We start from the raw sequence: 18,303 nt of genomic DNA, 5'->3' as shown, positions 1-18,303 counted from the left end.
GCCATTGTATCTTGGGTCTGTCCTTTTTGCCAAAAAACAATCAGAATCTTTTCTCATTGCAAAAATCAACGATGAGGCCAACACTGGCCTTGCTATCATTGCGCAGCTGTTAAAAAAACTCATTTGTTCTAAGAATTTCCGTAATAGCTTTTTGTTGGATAACAAGAATTTTAATATATCAAAAATAAGCTAAACATTTTTTAATTAAATTTTGAATAAAATTAGCGAAGGACGAAAATAAATTGTTTCCAGAATACTTTCTTAGGTATTGCAGATAAAATTAGCCCATATCTGAATAAAGAAAGATTGTGTGAGCAGTTTTGATGTATGCACTATCGGTCAAAGTTTTCGACAATTTAGCTAAAAATTTTGCCAAATCAATTGGTTCAATCGTAAAATCAATAAGACTCGTTAAAACTTTTATCTTATTGAACAAAAATTGAGCAAATTTTCAGCAAAAATTTTGTGAAGAAAACAAGGATGTTATGAAATTCGAAATTCAAAAGACTTTTGAATTGGAATTCTACGCTCGACAAGTTTTCTAATTATATCACTCAAAATCTTGTCCGACGAGTACATCGATCGGCAAAAATTGAGTGATTAAAAAAAACGTAGTCGAGTATATAGTTCTCCCCCCACTGAAGTGGGTAGAAACAATAATTCAACTAGCATTCAAAATAGCAGGTACGTAGGCTGTGGGTAATTAGTTTATGGATTGATACTCATTGCTAAAGATTCGTCGGGCTTGTGCAAAGGCTTTCGGTGTGAAAAATTAATGGCGCGAAAAAATAGGGGTTAAAAATTTGACGTTTAAATATGGGGGTCAAGTGACGCGGGCTAAAAACACTAGAACCACTGAAAGGAGACATATCTAAGACTTAAAAGACCGAAAAGTCTGAATAGGACAGACAAGAACTCAGAATTTTGCTAGAACTCTCGATCATTATGCATAATATTTCCGTGTTTCTTTTTCTGGATGAAAATCCTTTGATTTCATACCAGGATGATACACAATTTCACACTGACCATACTCAAACTCTTTGCACAACCCTAGTATAAAACCAAAAGTCATATTTGATCCTCGTATAAAGTCCAAGTTTAAATTTGTGAACCTAGGATGCACTCGAGGAGATTATAGATGAACCATTCACCAAATGTAAGTATCAAAGCTGAAGAAAAGTGCTTGATCCTTGCAGAAGATCACAAAAAATCACAAATTATCCACTCCTGAAACCAAAGAAAGCACACAATGTCCTAATCTGAAAACAAGAGTGATTATGTAATTGATGGGGAGACGTTAGAATGGTCTTTAAGTCACAGAATTATAACATAAAAATATTAAAGTAAATAAAAGAAACATTAGATTGCAAGAAAAATGAACTGCTTAAACATTACGTTGAGTTTATTATTCGTAAACGAAACTAAAGCTAGGTATGATAAGTTTGGTGATACAATCAACAAGTCAATTAGAATCCAGTCTATGGTAAAGCTATAGAGGACTTTTATAATGGGCAAGATTTAGAAATAAACAACGCTCTTAAAATAACCGTATTGACAACGTGGTAAAACTATTCGATTAAAATGGATTATAATCAAAAATTTGTTTTAAGTAAATTCGATTAAATTTGCACTTTTAGACAACGAAATTAGTTATAATCTATTTAAATCGATTATGTGTTTATGAAAACGGGATATTTAAATACATTTAATTTGATTAAAACGGATTTTAACAAACAATTGGATTAACTAAAATCATTTCGTTTGAGTACAGTTTAAGCGTTCTCTAGTAATAAGATTCCTTTCAAGAACATCAGTGGATTCGATCTTGGAGTCGTTTGTTTCAGAATCGAATCACTGAAGCGAAGGTCACTGATCGTTTTTCCCCGATCCCATCTTTCACAATTCTCTAAACGGAAAGCAGACACATTGTGTCCATTGGCAACCCCACATGTGCCATGTGTATATATTCATATATATATATATATATATATATATATATATATATATATGTATATATATATATATATATATATATATATATATATATGTATATATATATATATATATATATATATATATATATATATATATATATATATATGTCATTTTCGACATAGATTTTCGAATTTCCAAGATTTGGATTTGGACTTGCCAAGTCTAAAATCAGACTTGGATTTAGACTGCCAAGTGTAAAAAGTGACAATACTATGGTTCTGAAGCGGTCATTAAATATAACTTGGATTTAGACTTGCCCAGTACTGAAATTGACTTGGCGTTAGGTCCGGGCCACTCTTCTAAATTAATCATCAATTGAAACTTAAGTTATTATTTTACCCTCCCGGGATCAAAAATTACCTTTATTGTTTCTTTGGAGTACTGTTGGATCTGAAACAAGTACGCTTTGATTGAAATACAAAGTTACTGGTGAAAAAAAGTTTCCTTTTTCCCAACGTTACCGGCTTCCTGGATGATCAATTGTGAAGGAAAGACTGAGGGAAAATAAAGAAGTGGACTCAGTTTCAGTTTTGCTGCCCTGAAATGGATTAATCTACATTAACTATTGTTTTATGTTTTGTAATATTAATGGAAATTACATTATAGAGATACTTACACACAAAACAATCAGAATCAGCGCCAGCAGTATGAGCAAGAAATAAGTATAAGTGAGCAGCTCGAAAAGCATATTCAGTTCGCTTAGTGACATCTGAAATCTGATTGGCTAAAAATTCAACAAACTAACTTGACTCTTTTTCGTTCTAATATAATCCATTTTAATCAATTTTGGTCGATTGCGCTTTAAAATTTCTTGAAGCCCCACTAAAAGGTCCCTAAATCGATTGTTTATTCAAATGTTTCAATACGGGTATATACTTAGTTAGTTCATATTGTATAATTTAAACATAGTAAGAACTTACTCATAACTTGGCTGCGTTACCTAAAGCAGGAGCAAATTTAAAGTTCAATTATATAATTTTGTTATATGAGAAGGCAAAACTAATAATTTATAAAATTAATATACGACTACTTTGTGTAAGGGCTACTCTCCCTTCAATGTCAGTGAAATACTTACACAACTCGTTTCAGTTGTTTTAATTCTGTCCCCATACGTTTTTGCAACCAACATATCGAAATGTATTATTCTATATGCTGCAGATTACCGCTGAATTGGTTTATAAACTCAATTAGTCTCAAGGATGTGCGTCCGAATTCGTACTATCTGTTATATTAATAAGACGAAAATAACGAATTTTTAACTTCATTTTGGTAGTTTTCAAAGCTGAATGTCTACTGCTATTCATGTGGTTTTTCACGGCAACTCTGAACTGTTTGTTTGAAAGAGATACATATGTCAACTAATTCAATGCGTTCTCCAAATTTGGGGTTCGTGACAGCTCATATGGTGCCATGCGTTTCATGAATTGGTGTAATTGTCACAAGAAATACTAAAACTGGAAGACTAAATTTAATATCTCATAGTCAATTTGAGCTTGACTTATTGAACTAGAGACCGAAACTGTAATTTTTGATTAATACGTGGCAAAACCATTTTGGTGATAGTGAGGTAGTCCCAACTTGAGTTTCACTTCATCTATGATATTCACGTACTAATAACAGCAATTAAATTTGTTGGCAAACGTGAAATTGATAGCTAGGGCTTGTTTGAATGTAGCATTGCATTTTGCTTCTTATGATTCTCATGCCTTTGAAAGCGTTTGTTTTTTCAGTAGTTTTGATAACGAAGGTAAGTGGCCAATTTAACTACAGTGAATCAAAGAAGATGAAAAGAGAACTAACTACCTGTTGATATTATCACAGACAACTGTTTCTGTAAAGCTAATCATTTTTGTTACAAATCTGTTAAAGTTAGGAAGAACATTTCAGTAACAGTTAAAACATTTAAGTGAACAACTAGGGCTACTGTTAAAAGTCGGATTGCAACTGATGATTACGAAATTGCGCTAATTAAAAACAAGAATACGTATGTAATTAATTGTAGTTCTGCGAGAGAGAGAGAGAGAGAGAGAGAGAGAGAGAGAGAGAGAGAAACATGAGGTTGAAACAAAAGAACAATAGGATGTTGTTATAGAAGTACTTGGTGATAAAAGTATGACAGATTTCCATGACGTGTTAAATTTTCAAAAGTGAACTTATTTCTTTGGTTTGATAATTAATCTGCTTTCGCTTTTTATTTCTTTTCTTTAACTTTTTTTAATTGGAAAAGAAACTTTTATAAAATAGCATTTTAACTGCAATGTGTATAAAAAAAGAATAATTTGGGTGTCTTTTGTTCTCTTTTTGACCGCATGCTCTTTCCAGTGTGTTCCACATAGGGTACCGCAACGTAACTAATTTGGATTGTTTTTTCAGACTAAACAATCTCCTTCTTGAAAATTATCTCCCAAAAGCAAGCGCGAAGGTACAAGAGGCTTTTTTTTCAAATTTAGCCGTCAAAACCAATAGGCTGGACTGGATGGTAGTTCTAGACAAAGAGGCTGGTTAATCAAACTTCTACAAAATGAAGAAGGGATAAGAAACTTTCAAAAAATCATATATTGTTCAAAAAAATTGATGAATCCATTAAAGAATTGCTTTAAAATAAAAAAAAAACAAAGCAAATTAACTTTTCCTTCATTAGGAGGCCAATTAAGTCTTCTATAAAAGACATAAGACACAGGACAAACACCAAAATAAAAAGAACAAGCTTTTAATACGAGCATAACGCAATCTCTTCATATTTTTTAAATAAAACAAGACTTAAAAACAAAGTCAAAGTAGCATGAGATAAAAGTAAACTAAACAAAGTGACTTCATTTTCACCAGAGAAGAATGAGAACCTGTCTTTCTTGAATTCAATTTACCCATAGACAATAAAAAGTGAAAACTAAAACATTTGTGTATTCTTTTTGAAAACAACTAAACTCAAAGTCACGAAAACAATTAACCATCAACCGAAAAAATTATTTAACTTCGATTTTATGCCCATTTAAAAATAATTAGAGTTTTCTATATCCAGAAGGTCATATAAATACAAAAGGACCAAACACAGCCAAAAATTAGTCAGAAGACGTTGTCGAAACCTTTTAAACAATAATCTATTCACTAAAAAGATTTAATAGGATCAGATGCGTCTTCTTTCAACGCCATCAAAATTAAAAGTGAAAAGTCGTTGGATTGATAATTGAAAAAAACAGTGAAGAAGGACCTCGAAGAGTGAAGACAAACAGAAAATTAAAAAGAAGTTATGAAAACTTGTAGAATCAAAGCCAAAAACATTTAATTAAACGACAAAACATCAATGCAGACTATATTTCAGTTCATTTGAAAGAGTATGCAACCTCTATCTTTGCAGCGATTACGTTACAAGGTTACAGAAAGCTATTTGTCGTAACAAGCAGAAGCTTTCAACGAAACAGTAGTAAGTTCCGTTGCCCAGAAAGCCAAATGGACACGTCATTAATGAGAAATAGTTTTGCGTTGAGGGTTGGCTCAACAAGCCACATTCTTGTACCGAATACCTTGTGCGTGAAGCTTCTGTTGTCCAAGTTTACAATCATGGCTTTCTCACAACTTTGAATAAATTTTTCCGAGATTCCACTAAATTGTTGGGATCCAGGGTTTTGGTTTTCTGTAGTATATCTGAGCTAAGTCACTTTTGATCTGAGATTTATCCCATTCGTATATAAATGCTTTCAGTTCGTATATTGCTTCAACTTACTCGCTCTGTTGACATTGATTTTGCCATTTGGTTAGCCACGTCCAGCAATGAATCTCGATGCTGAGGTTACACATGACTCGGTGTCCAATGACCCCGGACTTCGTTGTGTAATGCTGTGTTGTCTTCGATGTGAGCTTGACTGCGAGGGTGCCGACGAAATGTACTTTGGTGTTGGTGAATGGTAACATATTCTCATCAATTGGCTCTCCTGGAAGGTCCTCCATTGGTGAATGAATTGCTTTGGCCTTCCTCTGCATATATTTGAGACATCCAGACTGGACTTTCATTATAGCAATTCCTAATCAGTGAACTGGTACTCTTGCTAGAGACTGTTTCTCAAATACTCTCCTAAAAATATACGACTTGATGTTTCGCGTTTTAATCGTATCTCGAATGTTTCAGTCAACCTATCACTCAAATCGTTACATCTTCTTCTACGATGGGCGAGAATTCGGCAATGTTCAAAATTTTTGAGGTCTCTTTACAGCTGAATATTGACTTTGACACATTTAGAGACCTTTGGGTTCTAACAAATCGGAACATTATTTCTTCTACTTGACAGATCTTTTTTTGAGGGTCTCTTTATGTGTATTTTTGCACTACATTCATTAGGCAATGAAACTTGTGCTGCGGTTGAAGCTGTTGTTTCGTCTCCTGTAAAATTTATGAATTAATTTGGATTCTTATGCTACATTATTTGTTGCTTGCAGAGCTTCAACTTCGTTCCCTTCGCGCGACGGCTTCGGTCAGATGTGGACCTCTTAAGTCACAGGGATTGATTCATTTATGTAAAAAATGAGAATCCAGAGTTATAGGTTGCTAGCACATTTAAGCTATCGTTAAACTTTCTTGGTGACGATGGGTTCTTTGTTCCAGGACTCAACATCACTTTTTGTTCAGCTCCTATAAAATTTGTCCCATGTCTCTGATGATTTAAACAGTTGGCTTTTTAAGAAATTGCCTGACAGACTCGAGACAAGTGTCCATATTCAACATGGTTACGTCCACAATATGCACCAGTCTCTCATAAATAGCCCCCTATAAAAATAGCAAAGGCTGTCGGAGAATCCAACCACTCATCGGTAAATCTGCCATAACAGTTGTCATTGTTTGAGCTTGACCCTTTCTGTAGTTCACACACTTCTTCTTGATTGATCGAAAGCCGTTTTGTTTGGCTAAAATTCACATCTTCTGCTGACCTATTTTTCTAACGTGCTCAGTCCCTTCATGTTGATCGTCCTTGTGCTCGTTTTACAATAAAAACTAAGCATCGTAATGTTTCTAACGTAGCAAGATGTAGCGACAAATTTGCCTATTCCTTGTTTGGCATAAACAAGTCCTGCTTAATCATGGAACAATTGCAACTTTCCGAGTTTGTTTTCTTGTGGTTTTGTTTTTCAGTTTTCAGTGCATTCCTTTCTCCAGCAAACTGTATTTGTTGTAGTAATTTTAAGATGGTTGGCATTGTTTTTTCCATTATTTGGTTTTTTCAGATATGTTACTATTTTGGTTTGCCTGTTCCTTGTTTGGCATAAATAAGTCCTGCTTAACCATGGAACAGTTGCAACTTTCCGAGTTTGTTTTCTTGTGGTTTTGTTTTTCAGTTTTGAATGCATTTCTTTCTCCAGCAAACTGTATTTGTTGTAGTAATTTTAAGATGGTTGGCATTGTTTTTTTCTATTAATTTGTTTTTTTTTCAGATGTGTTACTATTTTGGTTTGCCTGTTCCTTGTTTGGCATAAATAAGTCCTGCTTAATCATGAAACAGTTGCAACTTTCCGAGTTTGTTTTCTTGTGGTTTTGTTTTTCAGTTTTGAATGCATTCCTTTCTCCAGCAAACTGTGTTTGTTGTAGTAATTTTAAGATAGTTGGCATTGTTTTTTTCTATTTATTTGATTTTTCAGATGTGTTACTATTTTGGCTTTGCTCCATGCTCGATGTACGTATGTCGTGATATTCACCAGCCAGTTAAGTTTACTGAGATTTTCCTACTAAATAACAGAGTCTTCATGAAACCAGCTATTCAGCTTGTGTCTTGAAGACTGATGAATGTATGTTTGCTTTGTCAAAGAAATAAAAAGGCTTCACTTGCTCAGTCCACTCAGTTCGTGGCTGCTCCCACTAGGCTTGCTCAGTCGGCCATTCACTTCTACTGCGATCCATGACGTTAAGAGCTCTAAAGGCAACGTCAGCTGGGTTAGTGATATCAATCACATTTTAATTGTATCAAAACCTTCAGCTACTCAGTTGTCCAAAAACACATTTTCTCCGATGAAAGCTGTTTATCCACTGCAGTACTGAATTTATGTCGGATCAAATCTGCAAATATGATTCGTCGTTCAATATTCCTGGACAATCTCTTCTCTCAACCTATCTGTCCTGACTGCCGCTTGTAATTTCAGTTGTTTTATTGGACGATGTTTCATCGGTGCTACCTTGATATTTCCAAAAACAAAGGCGAAATCCTCTGAGTAAATTTTCCGTTGAGAGCGCAGATAGGTCACGGCACTCAATGTTGCTTCAGAGGCGTCCACAAAAACATGATAATCGGTTTTGTCTCTCGTTGTTTTGAAGTATCTTCTAACAATTCTTGTTTCAGCTATAAATGGAAGCTGTTATGTCAACATTTGCTTTCTTCTCCTGGGTCCTCATTGTTGTTTTAATGTTGTTCTTTCTCAGTTCGAATGCGTTTTAGAATTCGTCTCTTGTAAACAATGAAAGGAGCGACCAATCCGATCACGTCATATAATAATCTACTAGTGACAAAATCTTCCTAGGGACTATGAGTATTTCATCTTCTTTGCTCCTACATTTGCAGAATTGAAGAGCAACGTCAGTAATTTCCAGCTCAGTACAAGACAAACGATTTTAATCCAAGAACTTAAGATCTCGCCGTTTTAGTTTGAGGGTCGATTTTTTTTCCATCTTACCCATATCCTCTGGGATTGGTTCAGCAGCTGCATCGTTGTTGCTTATCTACTTTTGCGGTTTGAAGCATGTTTTAGGAGATTAGGTTGCAACTGATTGCTGGTTTCTTGTGTTTCGTGATGTGTTTTTATCAATTTGATGAAATAATCAATGTTAAAGTTGTTTTCTTTTGACTTCACTGCGATTAGATGCCTTTATTCAATATAGAGTCCTACTTACTTGAAAACATAACTTGAGAAACTCTTGGAACAATTAGTTCCAGACACAAGAAGCTGGTATTTGTATATTTGAACATGTTTGCAATTATTTGTACGATAAGTATCCTTTAAGTAATTTCTACTCTGTTTGTAAAACAGTTTCTACCCCTTTTAATCTACCACGTTCCATTTAGCTTTTTGTGCTTCGCTTGTTTTCTTCTAATGTTTGCTTTGTTGGACCAAATATAACAGCTGCTCTCCTATCAATGACAAGGACAGCATCCCACCCTCAAGTTCGTTTCAGCAGCTTCAAATCTCTTAGTGCAGTTTTTAGTTTGTAGTTACTTTGTCAACTGTTTTATTCGTATTATATTGCAAAAAAATCAAATTATCCTACATTTTTGGAATCTATTAAAAAGATTATGGAAATTAAACATAAAAATTGTAAATCTACTTAAACAAAAAAAATTTGGCTTTAATGTGAGCAAATTTCTCTATTGCTTTTAAAACATCAATACTGAATCAGAGTAGGTGTCGTTAAGCCAGTTAAAGATACTGACTATCCACTTCGTTCAGAGATTGCAGTTCTCAGAAAATTTGTTCCGCAGAAGGAAAAATTCTGATTATTTGAGTCAAGCATTATAATACTAGTGACACTTAAGCAGTACAAACATTAAGACAATTGAAAGAAACAAGACAAAACACTTAGTGCTCAAGAATTTGGCTGCAATACGCGCTGAATGAAAGTTTATTATGCAAAAAGTAACGAGTTTCTACTGGAAGTCGCCTGGTTTTACCTGTCAAAACTGCTTCATTGAGTAGCCTTTGTAGATAAAAATGTAGACAAATTACAGAACAGTCTTCATTGGCGCCACTTTTCAGTGTAAATTTGATTTATAATGATGCAAATTTGCAGGAAACAAGTAATTTAACGCTCAATTATTGTGCATCAAAACTCACTTTTTGTCAGTTCTATGAGACAAATCTAATGGGAAGTTGATAATCTCAGAGCCGTTTTTTGTTGAGTAATCTGTATCAACAACAAGCAAAATAGCAAACCAATCGTTAAGAATCTGATGCAAATTTTAAGAAATTTCTCAATTCGAGCATACTTCCGAATAATGATTTGAAGATATTGAGGTATTTCTTATTCTTGTTTCAGTCTCATTTCATGTACAAATAGTAAATGATATTTGAAGATTTTGACAAGCGTTAACACATCATATGGGTATCGACAGAATTTAGCATTGAGTTTTTCTTGTCAAGCTATTCTAACTCTACTGTTTTATTTGAAGTGGAGTTTGTTTGTTTGTTCAATTATTAAGCTCGGGTTAAACACAAAGTAAAACTTCTGGCCTTTAAAAATTTTTTTGTTGCGTTAGTTTCCTAAAAACAGGTCCAACGCGTTGCACCTTCTTTTGCTCCTTAGTGCAATTTTCAGCCGATTTCCAATATCATTTTTTTAATAAATGCATTTGGGAAGCTTTCTCCAGATTTCCGGATGTTTTTAATTTTTTTTGGGTGTTTGGAATCCTATGTTCAAATACCTTTCTTTTCATTTGATGCAGGTCTTCGCTACCTTCGGACTTTTTGAATAATTTCTCAAAATGACTGTTTTGAATTCAAATTTTTTCAAGGACTTTGATATTCCTTCTCAATTGTAATTGTAGTGGCCAAACTTAATCTCCAAGAGTACTCACACATGGGTGGAAAACGCTTTGGAATACCGCATTTTTGATAAAATTGATTTTGTTTTGCCACTCAACAGCCTTATTAAATTACGCACTTTCATGGAGTCTGATATATTGCGTCGATGCCTATTAGCAATGATTATAGTCAGCCACATTGACACCCAAGATGGTTTCTGTCTGAGGAGCTTTTCATTTTGGGTAGTTGACTGCAACTGCTACACTTGTCCTGATCATCGGTAAAAATTCATCGCTCTCTGCTTAGAAAACTCAGTCGCGATAAAACGTTTACTAAGTGTTGAGGTTGCCTGTATCAAATCTCGAATATTCCAAGTCGGTCTGATCGATGACGCCAGGAGGACACCTCTTTTCTTGTGTCTTTCCATTTGAATGAAGGATCTGATGTATATGTTTTGGCACTGAACCATCATTATGTGAATATGTGCTCTTTCTTTCGAGTGTTCGTTTGAAGTACTCCAGATTAATCGAGGTTCGCTCTTCGAGTAGTTGCAGCTCTATCAACAGCTCATTTTTTTGAACTCAATTTTTTCCAACCCAAGTTTAGACCAAAATTCTTTCTCGAACGTGGCACGTCTGTTTGTTTTCCTTGTCGACTTATTTGAAGATGTTTTGTCCCGATGTTTAATTTTCCATTTGCATTCTCGACTGAATGAATAATCTCAACTCTAGTAGTTGATGGCCGTACAAATAGTAAATGATATTTGAAGATTTTGACAAGCGTTAACACATCATATGGGTATCGACAGAATCTAGCATTGAGTTTTTCTTGTCAAGCTATTCTAACTCTACTGTTTTATTTGAATTGGAGTTTGTTTGTTTGTTCAATTATTAAGCTCGGGTTAAACACAAAGTAAAACTTCTGGCATTTAAATTTTTTTTTGCGTTAGTTTCTTAAAAACAGGTCCAACGCGTTGCACCTTCTTTTGCTTCTTAGTGCAATTTTCAACCGATTTCCAATATCATTTTTTAAATAAATGCATTTGTGAGCTTTCTCCAGATTTCCGGATGTTTTTGATTTTTTTGCGTGTTTGGAATCCTATGTTCAAATACCTTTCTTTTCATTTGATGCAGGTCTTCGCTACTTTCGGACTTTCTGAATAATTTCTCAAAATGACTGTTTTGAATTCAAATTTTCTCATCTATTTTTCACAAAAATCAGTTTTTTAAATAGAAAAATTTTCGTTCTGTGTGTGTTGGAGGCTCACAAAAGAAATGATTATTCTGAAAGATTGCTTTTATTTAGTGAGGATCAAAGTAAAGGTTCACATTTTGGTGGTTGATACACGGTCGTATCAAGAAACTTCGGACACAACAGAACCACAAAGAGAAGCAAAGAGATTTCAAACAGAACTACAAACATCAAATCATTCAAAATTTTGAGTTAACGTAAGTACTATAGAAGCGAATCGTCTTAAATTTGATTTTCTGCAACATCTAGTGGATGGTTTGTAATGTTTTTACGCGATTTTTTAACAACATCTGAATCATTTTTCCGACAGTTTTTGTTCCAAATTTTCCAAAGAACTATTTGTTTTTATAATTTTCAGTTTAAAAAAATTTTAATTGGATTCAGATCAAGACTATTTGCTGACCATTAATTTAACTCGCTCGCTCTCTCTCCCTCCCCCCCCCCTCTCTCTCTATCTCTTTCTCTATCTCTCTCTCTCTCTCTCTCTCCCCCCCCTCTCTCTCTCTCTCTCTCTCTCTCTCTTTCTCTTTTTCTCTTTCTTTTTTTTCTCTCTCTCTCTCTCCAACTCATTCTTTGCAAAAACTGCTAACAGTCTTTGATTTAGGTCCAGGTGTATTAATTATCTTGTTGAGTCTTGAAAATGCTATTTTCTCCGTAATTTTTTAAAGTATCCGAGTAAACTAGAGTTTTTATCTTGTTTGATAGTATGACATGCCGCTTCAGCCAATTCAATGCATTATTTATGAAAAGATAAGTAATTGCTTACCCTAACTCGACTTTTTTTGTCTTGTTGTCGAGAAATTCTGTTTCATTTCCTCGAAGAAACCGCGCAACTCCTCCACTGGAGAACTCTTGTGGCTGTTATTTTTGTATGCAGCTAGGTTGCTTTTGGTTCTCACTCCCGACAATTGCACCTTATGAGTTGCAACAGCGTAGTGAACATAAAAAACCATGTTTTCTGTGTAAAGGGCAAAAACGAAATTGAAATCTATTTTGGACTTTCAAAATTTTCTGCATTTTTCACGTCTTAGCACAAATCAATTATTTTGAGAAAAAATGCTCTCGGAGAGCAAATTCTGCTGTACGTAGCTTTTTGGTAGCATAGTGTATCAACGTTAACTGTTCAGTCACAATACTTTGCCTCAAAGGTGTCTTCGAAAACATCAGTAACATGATTTATTTTTTTTGCTTGGATTGATATCTCCGCTCATCACTAGAGTCAGAGAAAAGTTTGTTCCCTAGTCGAGAACAAAAGTTAATCTTGCAAGATCTTGCAAGAATCTTGCAAAAAAAATTAATCTTGCAAGATCTTGCAAGACGGAGTTAATCTTGCAAGATCTTGCAAGACGGAGTTAATCTTGCAAGATCTTGCAAGAAAAAGTTAATCTTGCAAGAATCCTGCAAGAATCTTGCAAGATTAACTTTTTTTTTGCCTTAAAAAAATTCCCGGTTTCAAATTCCGAAAAGAAAAAATAAATTCAACTGAAAGAGAACATATCGTTGGTACGCTTTTGAAGGACTTTCATGTGATAGATTGATAATTCGATGTCTTTGTTTCTTTTTGTGATGCTTTTTTATTTTTTTAGATTCAATTGTTGACGTTTTCAAAAGGTTTTGTTGCTAAGATAGGACTTAAGATAAGGACCTAGGACGGCTCTTTCGGCTATTTTTGGCGCTTTTTTATGTTTTTTTAATGTTTTTTGAGCCGATTTTTTTCTTCCAAAAAAAAGTTAATCTTGCAAGTTCTTGCAAGAATCTTGCAAGAAAAAGTTAATTCTTGCAAGATTCTTGCAAGATCTTGCAAGAAAAAGTTAATCTTGCAAGATCTTGCAAGAATCTTGCAAGAATCTTGCAAGACGTAACATCGTCTTGCAAGAATCTTGCAAGAATCTTGCAAGATCTTGCAAGATTAACTTTTTTTCCGACTCGGGTTGTTCATTTACTCATCTCTTGGCTCAATATTCTGGATGCGCTGGTTTATACTGAATATAACTGCAAGTGCCGTTATTCAAAAGCCACCACTTCATCTGAAACAGATTAATAGTTTTCGTAACACAAAGTATATGGTAATGGTAGTGTAGATTTTGTTCAATGAATTAATTCTTTATAAAGTGATATTTCTCAGAGAAACAAATCGTGGCTTGTTTTCAAGCCGTTCTATTTATTCAAACAATCAGTGACTGTTAATCCAGCAACAAAGCTCTTAGTTTTGCTTTACTATTGGCGTTCAGTGTGGTTTTTGCTTGCCCATTTTTTATGCGTAGCTTTATCCGAACAGAGTCGGGATATAATTACTAAAATTACGAAAAAATTTGACTGTTTCTGACTTTTATTGTATTTTCGAAGTTCTCAAAAATGGCGGAGAGCATTTGGAGTGACAGCTCAGACAACGATTCATCGGCGAATATAGTGACATGCTCAATTTGCATGGAATCAATCCGCGACCCTCGAGCTCTTCCTTGCGGTCATTCCTACTGTGGACCCCCTGAACCTTGTCTGAATGCCCTACAGAAATCTGGACAACCTGATATTCTCACGTGTGCTTTGTGCAATGAAGACCACCATCTTAAAATTGCAGACTTAAAGCCCTTATATGGGTTTAGGGAGCTTTTGGAAAGCCATTCTTCAGAAGTCGGCAGTTACAAGAAAGAGATCGAAAACCTGAGAAACGCAATGGCAGAGTTGCAGCAGAAACACGTGTTTGAGGCGCCGTTATGTCAATTTACTGGACATGAACTTTTTGGAACACAACATCCAGTTCAATTTTGGTGCAACGACTGTAAAGAATTCATATGTGAAATTTGTCTGGAAAAAAGACACAGCCGGCATTTAATGAAGGGTTTTGGACGATATCTGAAAGGAGAAGTCTCCCACAAGCTGGGGCTGGTTGAGCGAGAAATGACAGTTTCCAGCGCATCAGGTTTTTTTTCACTTTTGAACTAACTAGAAATTATTTACCCGGGTTGGAATACTAATCAATCCTACACACTAAATAATGTTATGTAAATTTACCTTAAGGGAGTTAAGATAAAGTGTTGTTAATGTAAACGTTTGCCTTAACCTTGTTAAGGTGAAATTACTTTATATTACCTTAACTTTTTTGTAACGTTCTGCAGTACATAATTGCATATTTTCAATAAAATTATCAATCAAAATGTCGGCTTTCGATAAAAACAAGTTGAATGGATCAAAAATGAAATTGAAGCTAAGGACTCCAAAGCAGAGCGAACAAACATCAATTTCTGTGATCCTTAACAAAATAAATCAACAAAAATTCCTCTGAAACTCGTAGAAAATTGTTTTTGTTTCACTGCCATTCTTTTTTAGTACCATTGGAACATGAAAACTGAAAAATTGTAATTTGTAAAAATCTACAAACAAATTAGGGTATAAAGTGTATCAAACGCGCTTTTCGATATAAAATCAACTCATTAAAGTTTTCTAATAAACAATGAGCAAAAGTAGGACCAAGACACCTTCATTCCCATAACAGAACAAAATTAATTCATTCACTAAAATTGCGGACTTGTTCAATTCAATTCAGTCAAATACGATTATTATATTTAAAAAAACTGTTTTGAACTAATTTGTCTTCTCTCTTCAATTGCAATTAAATAATCTTCTGCCATGCTAACAATTTTGACTTATTCCAGGGGAGTAATAAGCTATCAGAAACTAATGATCGCTCTTTTCTTAGAGTAAAAAATTTCAAATGCTCTCTTCAACATTTTGGGCAATTAAACAAATTTTTTGACCTCGGGTACTTGGATCCATTTTTGTTGGCCATACAGCTATAAAACAACCTTTCAAACCCGAGGAATACCGTTTTTAATTCACTTCAACTCAGTTGCGGTAACATTTGGTGCACGAAAACAAAAAAAGTTTTTTTTTGAAAAAATCTAAAAACAAGTGAGGACCAAGTGGATGAAGGGCGCTTTTCGATATAAAGCTTCGCCGTATTGTTCCTGTATTGTTCGCATAAAACCGCCTTGTCTCATTTTCTAGCGTGTTTATTGGAAACAAAGCTAACCGCGAAGCTTAGTGTAATCACAATTTCTTTTTTTGTTACAGTACATGGTTCTTTCAACAAAAATATGGATTGATTGAGACTGGATTTTCATAGCAGTGAATGGTATAGAGGAAAAGTTGAATTGTTTACTTATTATATATTTTTTAACAATTTCACAAAATTTAAAACGTTTAAAAATGTTCTTGCTCCTTTTCGTCTGAACTAGTGTCAGAATTGTTGACTTCTTTCTATTTTTTTCAGGTCCATTTTATTATAGAAAGTTTTATATTCGATTTCATTTTGAAGCTTGCAGAAGTTTTACCTAATATCCTGTCTGTTAGTATAATATAATCGTATAGTGGAATATAGAAAAGTATTTATTGTAGAATATAGTTCAAAAAACAAAGAAAACCGTGAATTACCTGGGTACTTACAGTTTTGTTTATAGATCCCTGCAGTTTTTCGGGTAAAAAAAACACAAAATTGTTCATGATTTGAAGAAGAAGTAGTATTGTATATTCACAATCGTTAAGGTCAGAGCGAAAGAGATCACACCTAAGGCCCACCACATTCTTTATTTATTGCGTTCATGAAAATCATCAAATTATAAAGTCACGCCAAAAATGTTATCAAATCTGTGATTGGTAAAAGAAAAGCTATGAAGCTTTACCAACACTATGATATTTATACCTATATATAATGGTTGACCAAATTTTTGTGCTCTCATCAATCATGTCCAGACACTTGCGTTCATGTGCAAATTTTCGTGCGTTCACGGGTGAAATTGAAAACTGATCAATTTTCAGTGCTATTACCAGTTTTTTGCGAGCTCCGAAACCAACCTTTTCCTGCGTTCATATCCTGACCTTTGAACATTCATTCTCAGGTCGTAAGTAACGGAATTCCCCTTTTCTCCCATGGTTGCAATTATTGCATACTCAAAGGTCACCTTAGAAACACCTCAACAATTATGACAGCATTCATGCAAACATGGTCGCTCGAGATCTTCTACTAAAAATCTTCTACTACTTTTAATCTTCTCGTTTGACTCTCAAGTTGATAGAGTTCAGAGTTGTTGGTTGTCGAAAACTGAATCGACATGACCATTTAAAAGCTTAAATTACAGAATTCAAATAGTAAATTTTGTTATTTCATAAAAAAAACAAAAGTGGCTAAAAACCTAATAAGCTCATGGCTACAACTTGTTTGCAGGTGGATGCTTCTTTTTTTTAATGATTCTCCTTTGTTAGCTGCTGTTGCCTCACCGCGTGAAAATTACATCTGCCGTTTAGTCAAGGAATTCTAATGCGCAGTGTTTTCCCAAGAGTAAACCTCGTTCAACGATAAGACCATTTTTGGCCAAAAATGTTATTAGAAAGATCAATGCTCAACTCAAATTGTCACCTGAAAGACCCAATTTGATTTAATATTATGGTTATCTCGTCTTGAAGGGGAGCCAAGCTTTTAATACTACTAACTTTAGCTCAACCCGATATTAGAGCTCGACTTACGAAAAGAGTCAAAAAGTCTAGTAAGATGGTAAATAATGACAAAAATTACGCAGTTAAACACTATGTTAAGATCAAGCAACTGTATTTTCATCGGTCGAGTAAAACTCTTTGATAGGCATTTTGGGTCAATCATGGTGTTTTATTAGGCATTTCCGGTCGGCACGGTCTTTTCATGGGTCGAGTAAAAGCCTTTTCATAAGCTTTTCGGATCAAGCGTGGTTTTTTCATTGATCGAGAAATCGCCTTTTATTAGTCCAGCCAAGGGAAATTCATTGGTCGAGCGTGGTTTTTTTTCATGGGTCGAGCCAGAGTCTTTTCATAAGTCTGCCCTTTTGCAAATACGGCGACCTTTCTTAAAATTTTTTCTGCTTTCTTGCATACAAGAGCAGCAGCGGAGCAAGACAACACAGCATTGCACCACTGCAATCCAACTCAATACACAGTTGAAAAACTGCTGGAGACAGATTTTTATTGGGATTTTTGCAATTTTTAAGACAAAGCAGTTATCGCAGCTAGGCTACATTGCCATATTAGTTGATTGAATGAGTAGTACAAATCAATAAGATAGGCAGTATAAATGTAGTGCTCCTCTTCCTAGTAGCCATGATGAAAATGTGGCATTAATCAGATGTCTCCCTTTCCAAAAATAAGATTAAGTTTTTTTAATGAAAAAGCAATGCATATCATTGAGAGATTGCTATTTTTTCTGAATCGCTCAAGATGATAGAGCATGCTTGCTAACTACGTTATAAGCAATAGAGAGCATTAAAAATGCACGGAAAATTTTTGCCGTAGCAATGCAGACTCGTGAAAAGATTTTTGCTTGAGTCAGGATTTATTAATATCTAGACCAAATTATTGTAATTCATTATCTTGAGTGGAGCAAAGGTCGAGTCAAAGTTTTGGGTCAATGTAACGTCACCTTGCAGAAAATTGGGTCAAAGCATTGTCCAGAGGCCAAAAAAACGGTGTCGAGAAAAATAGGAGAAGACAAATTTTGGGTTAATTAATCTCGAGCTATAGTCATTTTCTTGATAATTTATG

At 34.5% G+C, this 18,303-nt stretch overlaps 1 protein-coding gene across 1 annotated transcript in view; it reads left to right on the top strand.

Moving 5' to 3' along the window:
• Nucleotides 1-13,904: 13,904 nt before the first annotated feature.
• The window catches only part of LOC142350663 (uncharacterized), a 19,836-nt gene continuing 15,437 nt past the window's right edge, over nt 13,905-18,303 (top strand). The window contains exon 1 of the mRNA XM_075402583.1: nt 13,905-14,659. Within this exon, the coding sequence (XP_075258698.1) occupies nt 14,095-14,659 (565 nt within the window). The 5' untranslated portion in view covers nt 13,905-14,094. The remainder of the gene's footprint in view (nt 14,660-18,303) is intronic.

Source organism: Convolutriloba macropyga, chromosome 12, assembly GCF_964194025.1.
Source record: "Convolutriloba macropyga chromosome 12, txConMacr16.3, whole genome shotgun sequence".
Lineage (NCBI taxonomy): Eukaryota > Metazoa > Xenacoelomorpha > Acoela > Convolutidae > Convolutriloba > Convolutriloba macropyga.
Note: the sequence above shows the minus strand (reverse complement) of the source record. Positions and strands in the feature narration are given on the sequence as shown.